This window comes from Staurois parvus, unplaced genomic scaffold (assembly GCF_062004578.1).
Source record: "Staurois parvus isolate SC_StPar_1 unplaced genomic scaffold, SC_StPar_1.0 ptg001599l, whole genome shotgun sequence".
Lineage (NCBI taxonomy): Eukaryota > Metazoa > Chordata > Amphibia > Anura > Ranidae > Staurois > Staurois parvus.
The window spans coordinates 191,146-205,006 of record NW_028319395.1 but is presented as its reverse complement, the minus strand read 5'-3'; the positions used below and the strand labels follow the sequence as shown (position 1 = coordinate 205,006).

The 13,861-nt window shown below is 50.2% G+C and overlaps 1 protein-coding gene across 1 annotated transcript; it reads left to right on the top strand.

Annotated features, from left to right (window-relative positions):
* The first annotated feature begins 1,801 nt into the window (after positions 1 to 1,801).
* LOC149435136 (uncharacterized) lies at positions 1,802 to 13,608 on the top strand. The gene is made up of 4 exons (XM_089662979.1): positions 1,802 to 1,941; positions 6,238 to 6,316; positions 6,677 to 6,964; positions 13,459 to 13,608. Exons 1-4 carry the CDS (start codon positions 1,802 to 1,804, stop codon positions 13,606 to 13,608), a joined length of 657 nt encoding a protein of 218 aa, XP_089519105.1.
* Positions 13,609 to 13,861: the final 253 nt, after the last annotated feature.

Below are 13,861 nucleotides of genomic sequence, written 5' to 3'. Positions count from 1 at the left end.
ACAACCACCCCCAAACATCCAGCCAATGTCATTAAGAAGAACAAGGAGCCGTGGAAGTGATGGTGTGGCCCCCACAGAGCCCTGATCTCCCCATTATGGAGCCTATCTGAGAGGTTCTCCATGTTTGGAACGCCTTACCTGCCCAGTTCCTTTGACCTAGAAGAAGGCAAAGGGCGGTCACGCCCAATATTGATTGGATTTGGATTTCCATTTTTGTAAAAAATTAAACGATTAACGTTTCGATTTCCGAAAGCGTTCTTCGTTTACGGCGTCACACCTGCCTAAGACTTTTGCAGCGCGGTGTAGCTGGAGTTTTCACTTACGGCCAGCCGGGAGACCAGCATTCCGTAAAACATTTATCCTTCCCATTACGAGACGGAGCTTTCCTAAATCCCTCTTCAGCAACGACTCCGTCATTATCAGTCACATGGCAATTAAAGTCATCTTAGAAATAAATGCGTGGAAATCCCTGAACAATGGATCCGCAATCCAATGACTTCCATTCTGTGTTCATTCCTTTCTTCGTGTTTTTGCATCGACATAATACTTCGTGTTCCTTAATTGTGAGTCGTAAGCGGCGTAACGCTGCCCAGGAATGCGGCTGATGGTGCGTTCTGTAGACCGCGGCCTAATGGCAGCTCAGGTATGTATGACGGATGTTTGTACACAAGTGAGTCACACGAAGTCCGTCATGATACTTTGTTTTCCTTTTTTTTCTTTTGGGTCACTTAATGGGGTTCAGAATCATCTTCTATATATAGAGTGTAGTGTCACCTAGATGGGGGGTTAGTTATGGATGAGCCGAACGTTCCTGGATTCCATGAATATTACAGAAGTTCTGGTACTGAATCTGAGCCCCGTTGAAGGTCATGGGAGCCCAAAGGTTACAATTCAGTTGTGGCCTAACGTTCCTGGATTCCACGAAGATATTACAGAATTTCGGGTCCAGAATCTGAGCCCCATTGAAGTCCATGGGAGCCCAAAGGTTAAAATTCAGTTCTGGCCTAACATCAGTGGAAGCCCAAAGGTTAAAATTCAGTTCTCTCCTAACGTTCTTGGATTCCACGAATACTACTGAAGTTCTGGTGCTGAATCCAGGCCCCGCTGAAGTCCATGGGAGCCCAAAGGTTAAAATTCAGTTCTGGCCTAAAGTTCTTGGATTCCATGAATATTACTGAAGTTCGGGTGCTGAATCCGAGCCCCCCTGAAGTCCATGGGATGCCAAAGGTTAAAATTCAGTTGTGGCCTAACGTTCCTGGATTCCACGAAGATATTACAGAATTTCGGGTCCAGAATCTGAGCCCCATTGAAGTCCATGGGAGCCCAAAGGTTAAAATTCAGTTCTGGCCTAACATCAGTGGAAGCCCAAAGGTTAAAATTCAGTTCTCTCCTAACGTTCTTGGATTCCACGAATACTACTGAAGTTCTGGTGCTGAATCCAGGCCCCGCTGAAGTCCATGGGAGCCCAAAGGTTAAAATTCAGTTCTGGTCTAATGTTCCTGGATTCCACAAATACTACTGAAGTTCTGGTGCTGAATCCAGGCCCCGTTGAAGTCCATGGGAGCCCAAAGGTTACAATTCAGTTCTGGTCTAACGTTCCTGGATTCCACGAAGATATTACAGAATTTCGGGTCCAGAATCTGAGCCCCATTGAAGTCCATGGGAGCCCAAAGGTTAAAATTCAGTTCTGGCCTAACATCAGTGGAAGCCCAAAGGTTAAAATTCAGTTCTCTCCTAACGTTCCTGGATTCCATGAATATTACAGAAGTTCTGGTGCTGAATCTGATCCCCATTGAAGTCCATGGGAGCCCAAAGGTTAAAATTCAGTTCTGGTCTAACGTTCCTGGATTCCACAAAGATATTACAGAAGTTCTGGTACCAAATCCGAGCCCCATTGAAGTCCATGGGAGCCCAAAGGTTACAATTCAGTTCTGGCCTAACGTCAGTGGGAGCCCATAGGTTACAATTCAGTTCTGGCCTAACGTTCTTGGATTCCACGAATACTACTTACTGAAGTTCTGGTGCTGAATCTGAGCCCCATTGAAGTCAATGAGGGCCCAAAGATTTAAATCCAGTTCTGGCCTAACGTTCCTGGATTCCACGAATATTACAGAAGTTCTGGTGCCAAATCCAAGCCCTACTGAAGTCAATGGGAGCCCAAAGGTTAAAATTCAGTTCTGGCCGAACACTCTTGGATTCCACGAATATTACAGAAGTTTGGGTTCCGAATCTGAGCCCCATTGAAGTCAATGGGAGCCCAAAGGTTAAAATTCGGTTTTGGCCTATTTCTAGGTTAATAGGCAAGGGATCGTCAAAGAGATGGCATTAGGGGGGGGGGCTGGGCATTGCCCTGGGGGACATGTACTAAACATACAAATAGAGAAAGTCTCCATTTGGCGGAGGATTCCCTTCATCTATACCAGACCCTTATCCTAAACGAGGATCTAGTATAGATTTTAATAGGGGGTCCCACAAACAAAAATGGTTTAGGGTTGCCCCGAAAAGTACATGCCAGACCCTTATCCTTGATGAAGATCCAGTATGGATGTCAAGGGGGGTCCATAACAAACAAATTAAAAGTGCTAGAAGTCAAGAAATAAATGAGTGGGGTTCCCTCCAAAACTCCAGTCCTTTACCCAACTATACACCCCCCCGAACCATACCAGGCCACATGCCTTCAACATATGCAGGGTACCTTGCCAGGGAGTGACTATCCTTCCAATGAACCTTGTCCCCACGTTGATGAGGGCAAGGGCCTCTTCTCCACAACCCTGGTCTGGAGGTTGTGGGGGTCTGCGAGCGGGGGCTTATTAGAATCTGGAAGCCCACTTTAACAATGATGGGGCCCCCAGATACCCCCCATGTGAAAGAGTAACGGTTTTTAATATTTTTGATAAGTCCTTTAAAAATGGCCCAACAATTTCCATTTATAGTATATCATACCATCCAGCACTGCAGATCATGTCAGCCACAGTGAACAATGCCCACCAACCTGCTGAAAGGAAAACCTGGCTGACCATCGACAACTCCGATGAATGATATCTGATATAAACAAAGGGGCGGAGTCTCCCGGGTGACATCTTTGAAAAATATGGATAGGACCATATTAGGTCAATGATGTCACAGGGATTCCTGGCCAGTCATTAAATAGGTTCCTTTCCTTTCCCTTTCCTTTTTTCTTTACTTTCCTTCTTCTTTTCCATTTTCTTTTCTTTTTTACTTTCCTTTCTCCTTTCCCTTTCTTTCCTTTCCTCTTTTCCTTTCCTTTCCTTTCCTTTTTCCTTTCCTTGTTCATTTCCTTTTTCTTTTCTTTTCCCTTCCTTTCCCTTCCTTTCCTTTCCTTTCCTTTCCTCGTTCCTTTCCTTTCCTCGTTCCTTTCCTTTCCTCATTCGTTTCCTTTTCTCGTTCCTTTCCTTTTCTTTCCTCGTTCCTTTCCTTTCCTCGTTCCTTTCCTTTCCTCGTTCCTTTCCTTTCCTCGTTCCTTTCCTTTCCTCGCTCCTTTCCTCGTTCCTTTCCTTTCCTCGTTCCTTTCCTTTCCTCGCTCCTTTCCTCGTTCCTTTCCTTTCCTCGTTCCTTTCCTTTCTTTTCCTCGTTCCTTTCCTTTCCCCCTTCCTTTCCTTTCCTTTTCTCGTTCCTTTCCTCATTCCTTTCCTTTTCGCCTTTCTTTCCTTTCCTCGTTCCTATCCTCCTTCCTTTCCTTTCCTCCTTCCTTTCCTTTCCTTTCCTCATTCCTTTCCTTTCCGCCTTCCTTTCCTTTCCTCGTTCCTTTCCTCCTTCCTTTCCTTTCCTCCTTCCTTTCCTTTCCTCATTCCTTTCCTTTCCACCTTCCTTTCCTTTCCTTTCCTCGTTCCTTTCCTCCTTCCTTTCCTTTCCTCATTCCTTTCCTTTCCGCCTTCCTTTCCTTTCCTCGCTCCTTTCCTCATTCCTTTCCTTTCCTCGTTCCTTTCCTTTCCTCTTTCCTTTCCTCGTTCCTTTCCTTTCCTCGTTTCTTTCCTTTCTTTTCCTTGTTCCTTTCCTTTCCCCCTTCCTTTCCTTTCCTTTTCTCGTTCCTTTCCTCATTCCTTTCCTTTCCTTTTCGCCTTCCTTTCCTTTCCTCGTTCCTATACTCCTTCCTTTCCTTTCCTCCTTCCTTTCCTTTCCTTTCCTCATTCCTTTCCTTTCCGCCTTCCTTTCCTTTCCTTTCCTCGTTCCTTTCCTCCTTCCTTTCCTTTCCTCCTTCTTTTCCTTTCCTTTCCTCATTCCTTTCCTTTCCACCTTCCTTTCCTTTCCTTTCCTTGTTCCTTTCCTCCTTCCTTTCCTTTCCTTTCCTCATTCCTTTCCTTTCCGCCTTCCTTTCCTTTCCTCGTTCCTTTCCTCCTTCCTTTCCTTTCCTTTCCTCCTTCCTTTCCTTTCCTTTCCTCATTCCTTTCCTCCTTCCTTTCCTCGTTCCTTTCCTTTCCTCGTTCCTTTCCTCGTTCCTTTCCTTTCCTTTCCTTTCCTTGTTCCTTTCCTCGTTCCTTTCCTTTCCTCGTTCCTTTCCTTTCCTTCTTCCTTTCCTCATTCCTTTCCTTTCCTTTCCTCGTTCCTTTCCTTTCCACGTTCCTTTCCTTTCCTCGTTCCTTTCCTTTCCTTTCCTTGTTCCTTTCCTTGTTCCTTTCCTCGTTCCTTTCCTTTCCTTCTTCCTTTCCTCGTTCCTTTCCTTTCCTCGTTCCTTTCCTTTCCTTCTTCCTTTCCTCATTCCTTTCCTTTCCTTTCCTCGTTCCTTTCCTTTCCTCGTTCCTTTCCTTTCCTCGTTCCTTTCCTTTCCTTTCCTTGTTCCTTTCCTCATTCCTTTTCTTTCCTCATTCCTTTCCTTTTTCTTTTCATTTCCTTATGTACCTTCCCTTTCCTTCCCTCTGCCCCCCCCACCTCTTTTTTCTCTTTCTTTCCTTCTTTTCCTTCCCTCTGCTCCCCCCCCCCCCACACCTCTTTTTTCTCTCTCTTTCCTTCTTCTGGTTCTCTCTGAGCTCCTCCCGTGAATGATCCGCTCTGAGATACCAGAAATACAGAATGTCCTCCATACTTCTGATAGTTTATCCTAGTTTCTGCCCTGTGAAGATGCCTGGGATCAGAGGGGTTATCCGCCTCTCCTCCGGCTCATCTCCGGGATCCTTCCGGATCTTCACACAATAGAATGTAATGATGTCCCTATTAGAGTCCGTCACACAGCATGAAAGACGGGAGGGAACAGCTTGTTATGACGCCTTTGCCTGTTGTCACCAATTGTCCCGTCATCTCGTGCTGTTTGATCGGTTTGGGATGGTCACATCATTGATTGGACCTTTGATGTCCTCTGAGAAGACTCTCAGCGGTCACCTAAGCTGCGGCCCTAATCAACCCATTATATCTGGTGTGTCTAGAACACCCTGCGCCATTATTATCATCTATCATTTATGAAGTTCTGTGAGAAGGTGCCGACATTTCCATCCGACGACTCGATCACAACAATCCCCACACACCATTCTCATTGAAAATCATGCGAAGGGGGAAAAGATTCTATAGGTACTTCTGTCGTTTTTCTTGGCAGACAAAGAGAGGTGACAACGTGGAATGTAGTCATCTCACCGAATGCAAATTTACCAAAATTTTATAGGAAATTGCTGCAAATTTAAACGTGTGGCTGCTTAGATTACAGGTTCTTATGAAAAAAAATCAAATGGCTTTGTTTTCTAGCATGGGTTAGGCTTGGATGGATGGGGTCAGCGTTAGGGATAGGGATGAGGTCAGCGTTAGGGATAGGGATGGGGTCAGCGTTAGGGATAGAAATGGGGTCAGCGTTAGGGATAGGGATGGGGTCAGCGTTAGGGATAGGGATGGGGTCAGCATTAGGGATAGGGATGGGGTCAGCGTTAGGGATAGGGATGAGGTCAGCGTTAGGGATAGGGATGGGGTCAGCGTTAGGGATAGGGATGAGGTCAGCGTTAGGGATAGGGATGGGGTCAGCATTAGGGATAGGGATGGGGTCAGCGTTAGGGATAGGGATGAGGTCAGCGTTAGGGATAGGGATGGGGTCAGCATTAGGGATAGGGATGGGGTCAGCGTTAGGGATAGGGATGAGGTCAGCGTTAGGGATAGGGATGAGGTCAGCATTAGGGATAGGGATGGGGTCAGCGTTAGGGATAGGGATGGGGTCAGCGTTAGGGATAGGGATGAGGTCAGCGTTAGGGATAGGGATGGGGTCAGCATTAGGGATAGGGATGGGGTCAGCGTTAGGGATAGGGATGAGGTCAGCATTAGGGATAGGGATGGGGTCAGCATTAGGGATAGGGATGGGGTCAGCGTTAGGGATAGGGATGAGGTCAGCATTAGGGATAGGGATGGGGTCAGCGTTAGGGATAGGGATGGGGTAAGCGTTAGGGATAGGGATGGGGTCAGCATTAGGGATAGGGATGGGGCCAGCATTAGGGATAGGGATGGGGTCAGCATTAGGGATAGGGATGAGGTCAGCGTTAGGGATAGGGATGGGGTCAGCATTAGGGATAGGGATGAGGTCAGCGTTAGGGATAGGGATGAGGTCAGCGTTAGGGATAGGGATGGGGTCAGCATTAGGGATAGGGATGAGGTAAGCGTTAGGGATAGGGATGAGGTCAGCGTTAGGGATAGGGATGAGGTCAGCATTATGGATAGGGATGGGGTCAGCGTTTGGGATAGGGATAAGGTCAGCATTAGTTATAGGGATGAGGTCAGCAATAGGGATAGGGATGGGGTCAGCAATAGGGATAGGGATGAGGTCAGCATTAGGGATAGGGATGAGGTCAGCATTAGGGATAGGGATGAGGTCAGCATTAGGGATAGGGATGGGGTCAGCAGTAGGGATAGGGATGGGGTAGGCGTTAGGGATAGGGATGGGGTCAGCATTAGGGATAGGGATGGGGCCAGCATTAGGGATAGGGATGGGGTCAGCGTTAGGGATAGGGATGAGGTCAGCGTTAGGGATAGGGATGGGGTCAGCATTAGGGTTAGGAATAGGGTCAGCATTAGGGATAGGGATGGGGTCAGCATTAGGGTTAAGGTAAGGATCAACATTTGGGGTAGGGATGGGGTTAACATTAAGATTGAAGATGGGGTCAGCATTAGGGTTAGGGATGGGGTTAACATAAGAATTAGGGAAAGGGTCAGAATTAGGACTAGGGTCAACATTAGGGATAGTGTAAGCATAAGGGTTAATGTCAGGGATCCCGGGTCCTCAGCGGCGCGCGCATGCGCAGACCGCCGATCCGTCCCAGCCGGCGAGCGCAGAATCCTCGGCGATCGCGGCGGCCGCGCATGCGCAGTAGCGATCGCGGCCGCACCAATGGGAGAGCAGGGCGCCCTATTTAAAGCTGCCCTGTGCATCTCCAAGTTGCCGCAAGGTCTCGTTCCTGTTCCTGTAAGTACGCTTCTTGTTGCCAAACTCTGCCTGTCCTGTTTTTGCTGACCTTCTCCTGCTCTGACCCTGGCTCGTCCCTGACCATCCTTCTGCCTGACCTCCTGCACCGCGCTGCCCGCTACCTGCTGAACCTGGCTTGTGACCCTGACCATTCTCCGCTTACTCCCCCTGTACCACGCTGCCCGCACAATACCGACCCGGCTAGTCTGACCTCGCCTACTCCTGATAGCTGCCCATCCATCCCGCTCGGATCAGGATCTGTCATCCTATCCATCCCGCTCGGATCGGGATCTGTCATCCCCTTCACAGCAGGCTCTACCCGGGCACATACCCTCAGCGGGACCCCTCTGCCACCGCCGGGGGTGCCCAGGGACGCGACCTGGTTTCAGTCTTGCACCAAGTCCATCCCCACCATCAGGGGCCCTGGTGAAAAGGCAGACTGGGACTTAGACTCCGCGTCCTGGGGGACCCCGTGCCGTGGACCACTAGAGATCCCGTTGGGCGGAGCCTGACAGTACCTTGTGGCCATGACTGAGCCTGGAAGGGGAACTTCCCCTCTGGACGACATCTGTCGACAGATGGAGACCCTTACACTGGGAATTAGGGGCCTACAGGAAGGTTATACGGTATTGGACAGACGCACGCAGACCTTAGCTACCCCTACCAGGGGGTCTGGGGAACCCATTAGGAAGACTCCGGGGTTGTTACCCGCACCAGAACCCCGTGTCCCCACACCGGAACGTTTTTCCGGAGACCGAAGTAGATTCAGGGCCTTTCGTAACTCCTGTCAGTTATACTTTGACCTCCAGCCTCAGACCTTTTCCTCCGAATCAGTGAGGGTAGGGTTCATTATTTCCCTACTACAGGGGGGACCCCAAGACTGGGCCCACCGTCTCCGAGAGAAGCGAGACCCACTATTGCAGTCAGTGACGGTATTTTTTGAGGCTATGGCCCTCTTGTATGACGACCCGCTGCGCACCGCAACGGCCGAGAGGGCCCTATATACACTCAGGCAGGGTCACCGGACAGTGGAGGACTATGCCGCCGAATTCAGGCGTTGGCATAGTGACTGCCAATGGAACGAGGCGGCTCTGCACCACCAGTTCCGCGTAGGGTTAGCTGAACCCCTGAAGGACGAATTGGCCCGAATAGACGTACCTAGCACTTTGGAGGCCTTGATAGCTTTGACTATTCGAATTGACCGCCGGTTACGGGAGCACAGGCAGGGAAGATGCAACCAAGGACAAGGATCAACTGGAACACCCCCTCAGGCCTCTACCCAGTTACAGCCGGCAGGCCAGAATCAGGTTGCCATGGATTCACCCGAGACCGGGCCATCGGGAAGGATCCTACCGACACTTACGCCTGAGGAACGCCAGAGGCGTCTTGCCAACCATCTCTGCCTCTACTGTGGGGGAGCAGGCCATATGGTACGTACCTGTCCAGCCAAGAGGGGTAAGTGTTCCGCTGTTTTCTCTACAGTCACTTCTAACAGTGTGGGCAATACTAGCTATCTGGCGGTACCTGTGTCACTTCAGCTGCCGGGGAGAACAGTGGTGACCACGGCTATTGTGGATTCTGGGGCGTGTAGTTGCTTCATTGATTTAGACTTTGCAGTTCAGCAACAAATTCCCCTACAAACCAAGGAGGTGGGATTGAATATTTTTCTAGCAGATGGATCACGTATTAAGTCAGGGGTGGTGGACCACGAGACCCCACCTATCCGTACTACCATATCGACCCATCATGAAGAACTCCTTCGGTTGGACGCCATAGCATCCCCACTATTTCCAATTATTTTGGGGCTCCCGTGGTTACGAGCCCATAATCCCCAGGTGGACTGGAAGGCGGGTTCTATGCAGTTCCTCTCCCCATACTGCCAGCAGCATTGCCTCCCTAAGATCTCCCCGATTCCACCGACTTTGTTGTGTCTGGAGACAGATGCAGAGCTGGCGCAAGTCATTCCGTCAGTTTACCATAATTTTCTGGACGTGTTTAGCAAGCGGGGGGCGGACATTCTCCCTCCGCACCGAGCTTATGACTGCCCAATTGATCTCCTCCCGGGGTCGGAAATCCCATTTGGGCGGATATTCCCCTTATCTGAGCGGGAGTTAGGGGTACTAAAGGAGTATATAGATGAAAACCTCCATAAGGGGTTTATTAGACCCTCCACGTCACCAGCCGGGGCGGGCATTTTCTTTGTGGAGAAAAAAGACAAGTCCCTCCGGCCCTGCGTAGATTACCGGGACTTGAATAAGGTCACAGTAAAAAACCGTTACCCGCTGCCACTAGTCCCCGAGCTGTTTCAGAGGCTGAAGTCAGCATCTGTCTTCACTAAACTAGACTTGAGAGGTGCCTATAATTTAGTTCGTATCAGAGAGGGGGACGAGTGGAAGACAGCATTCCGTACCAGATTCGGACACTTTGAATACTTGGTTATGCCCTTCGGCCTATGCAACGCCCCTGCCACCTTCCAACATTTCATAAACGATGTGTTCAGGGACTACCTAGATATCTTCGTCATTGTATACCTGGACGATATCCTTGTCTTTTCCCCAACCTTGGAGGACCATAGAGGTCACGTGAGGCGCGTGTTAGAACGGCTCCGCCAACACAGCTTATATGCCAAGGCAGACAAGTGCTGCTTTGAACAGAGTAGCATTTCGTTTCTGGGTCTAACCATCTCTCCCACGGGAATAGCCATGGATCCTCAAAAGGTTTCGGCCATTTTAGATTGGCCAGCCCCCGCCGATAAGAAAGCGGTCCAACGCTTCATCGGCTTCGCGAATTTCTACAGAAAGTTCATTAAGAACTTTTCGGGCCTAGTGTCCCCAATCACCCAGCTGACCAGGCAGGGGGTTCGCTTTCAATGGACACCCGAGGCACAGAGGGCTTTCGAAGCCTTGAAGGAATTGTTTACGGCGGCTCCTATTCTGAGCCACCCTGATTCGTCCTTGCCATATATCTTGGAGGTGGACGCATTCGAGAATGCGGTCGGGGCGATCCTGTCCCAGAGGAAGGGCATCAAAGAACTCATGCACCCAGTGGCTTTCTTCTCCAGGAAACTGACTCCTGCGGAAAGGAATTATGATATCGGGGATCGGGAGCTCTTGGCGATTAAGGTGGCACTAGAGGAATGGAGATACTTGTTAGAAGGGGCGGTACACCCAATATTGATTTTTACGGATCATAAGAACCTAGAGTATCTGAGGACAGCTAAACGTCTGAGGCCACGTCAAGCCAGGTGGGCGCTGTTCTTTTCACGGTTCTTTTTCCATATAACCTATAGGCCAGGGTCCAAGAACACAAAACCAGACGCGCTCTCCCGCATGTTTGGGGATCCCGAAGAGAACCCCAAGCCAGACACTATCCTGTCCCCAGGAAATTTCCTAGTCCTCCAATCGGAGCTCCATTCTCAACTGCAGACCGCGTCCGTAGGAATGCAAGGTCCACCTGGGGTTCCCTTACTAAATAGGGAAGGACTTTTTTGGAAGGAGGATCAGATTGTGGTCCCTAAGGAGGCCCGTACATTGGTATTAGGATACTGCCACGATCACCCGCTGGCCGGGCACTTCGGGGTACGTAAGACCTTGGAGCTGCTGCAGCGTACTTTCTGGTGGCCTAATATGGCCAGGGAGTGCGAAACCTACATTAAAACCTGTCCCGTGTGTCAGAGAAACAAACCCACTAGGAATAAAGCTTGGGGTCTCTTGCGCCCATTACCCATTCCCGACAGGCCATGGACCATGATTTCCATTGACTTTATCGTGGAACTTCCACCTTCTCAGGACCACACAGCAATCTTCGTGATTGTGGACCGCCTGTCCAAGATGGCCCATTTTGTACCCTTAAAGGACACACCTACGGCCCTTGAAACAGCACGTGTGTTTATTAAGGAAGTGGTAAGACTCCACGGAATTCCCAGGGACATTGTATCTGACAGAGGGGTTCAGTTTACGTCCAGGTTCTGGAAAGCTCTATGTGAAACCCTGGGGATTAAGTTATCGTTCTCTTCTGCTTATCACCCACAGACCAATGGCCAGACGGAGCGTACAAACCAGACCCTAGAGCAGTACCTCAGGTGCTATACCACCTTCCTCCAAGATGACTGGGTTACTCTCCTGCCGCTTGCGGAATTCGCATATAATAATGCGAGTCACTCTGCTACTAGACAGTCCCCGTTTTTCGCAAACTATGGGTTCCACCCTGTATTCCTGCCAGATCTAATCCCAGAGGTCGCAGTCCCAGCCACGCAGGATATGTTGACCTTTCTGTCAACCAATAGCAAGGTATTGCAGGAAGCAATGGCAAAGGCCCAGGATGACAACAAGAGGGCGTTTGATAGGAAGAGAAGAGGGGAATTGAGTTTGCGGCCAGAGGACCAGGTTTGGTTGTCCACCGCAAATTTAAAAATGTCCTGCCCTTCAAAGAAATTGGCTCCCAAGTTCTTGGGGCCTTTCCGGGTCAAACGTAAGGTCAACGAGGTGGCATACGAGCTGGCACTGCTCGAATCTATGAAGGTTCATCCGGTCTTCCATGTGTCCCTGTTGAAACCGGCAACTCCAGACCCCTTCCCGGATCGAAGGTCTAAGCCACCGGAGGCAGTAGACGTGGATGGGGAGGAGGAATTTGAAGTTGAAGCTATCTTAGATTGCAGGAAGAGGGGAGGCCAAACTCAGTTTCTGGTTAAATGGAAAGGATATGGGGCAGAGGAGAATTCATGGGAGCCGGCCCAAAATGTGCACGCCCCAAGGCTTGTGCGGGAATTTTTTCGGAACCAGCCGTTGAGTAGGGGTCGGTTGGGCATCCGGAGGTTGCCCGTAGGGGGGGGGCAATGTCAGGGATCCCGGGTCCTCGGCGGCGCGCGCATGCGCAGACCGCCGATCCGTCCCAGCCGGCGAGCGCAGAATCCTCGGCGATCGCGGCGGCCGCGCATGCGCAGTAGCGATCGCGGCCGCACCAATGGGAGAGCAGGGCGCCCTATTTAAAGCTGCCTGTGCATCTCCAAGTTGCCGCAAGGTCTCGTTCCTGTTCCTGTAAGTACGCTTCTTGTTGCCAAACTCTGCCTGTCCTGTTTTTGCTGACCTTCTCCTGCTCTGACCCTGGCTCGTCCCTGACCATCCTTCTGCCTGACCTCCTGCACCGCGCTGCCCGCTACCTGCTGAACCTGGCTTGTGACCCCGACCATTCTCCGCTTACTCCCCCGTACCACGCTGCCCGCACAATACCGACCCGGCTAGTCTGACCTCGCCTACTCCTGATAGCTGCCCATCCATCCCGCTCGGATCAGGATCTGTCATCCTATCCATCCCGCTCGGATCGGGATCTGTCATCCCCTTCACAGCAGGCTCTACCCGGGCACATACCCTCAGCGGGACCCCTCTGCCACCGCCGGGGGTGCCCAGGGACGCGACCTGGTTTCAGTCTTGCACCAAGTCCATCCCCACCATCAGGGGCCCTGGTGAAAAGGCAGACTGGGACTTAGACTCCGCGTCCTGGGAGACCCCGTGCCGTGGACCACTAGAGATCCCGTTGGGCGGAGCCTGACAGTTAAGGATAGGGTGAACATTAGGGTTAGGGATCGGATTAGATTTAAGGATAGGGTAAGCATTGGAGTCAGGGTGAGGACTAGAGCGAGGACTACCATTGGAGGTAAGGATGGGGTTACAGTTGAGATTGGGGTTCTAGTTATCATTAAGGGTACAGTCGGCATTAGGGATATGGTTAGTATTTGGGTTCCTCTGTTCCTTCATATCTTCAGTATCTATAAAATATCTCATTGCATGCTCCCAGCTATTAGGAGGCCATTTTGGCTAGAGATTAGGACTAGAATACTGGACACTCAGGGTCACTCTGGACCCCCGTAGAGGTGAAGGTGACAATGGTGAATCTCTCCAGAGGGGTCTCAGACAGCAATGAAAACCTGACAGCAGTTCTCGCCCCTTTCTATTCCAAACAAATCTGAATAAAACCTGTATCATGACATTTCCAGGAGCACAACTAGGACTACATTCCTCAGGGGGCAGGTAGGACAACGATGGGCTTCGATTTGTCACTCTTCTTCTACACAGACGTGTCGCCATCCCTGCCCCGGTCTCTGTCACTTTTCACCGGCAGCTGTCCCGGCTCAGGAGACAATCTCAGGATTACGGAGCGCCATATTGAAGGCTTTACAGATTTTCTACAGAGACAAGAACTCCTGCCACACGCCTAGCCTGTAAATGTCCCTAAAACCACCTTTATCCCTCCACATCCCCTGTAATGTTCTAGAAAAGACTCCACGCTCTATTAAACCTAATCCGACCTTCTACTATGGCACCATTAATGAGGAGGGAGGTGCAGCTTCCGAAAACCCTGACAGAGCAATCGGGAAACAGGAAAATCTTCCTGCCATTACCTACACCGAGATACTGAGATATAGATAGATAGATAGATAGATAGATAGATAGATAGATAGATAGATAGATAGACTAG

Coding starts and splice junctions, on each gene's coding strand:
- LOC149435136 (XM_089662979.1), top strand. CDS start 1,802: ATGGGAGCCCAAAGGTTAAAATTCAGTTCTGGTCTAACGTTCCTGGAT. Junction 6,317..6,676: donor GCGTTAGGGATAGGGATGAG/GTCAGCATTAGG, acceptor GATAGGGATAAG/GTCAGCATTAGTTATAGGGA. Junction 6,965..13,458: donor GCGTTAGGGATAGGGATGGG/GTCAGCATTAGG, acceptor TCTTCTACACAG/ACGTGTCGCCATCCCTGCCC.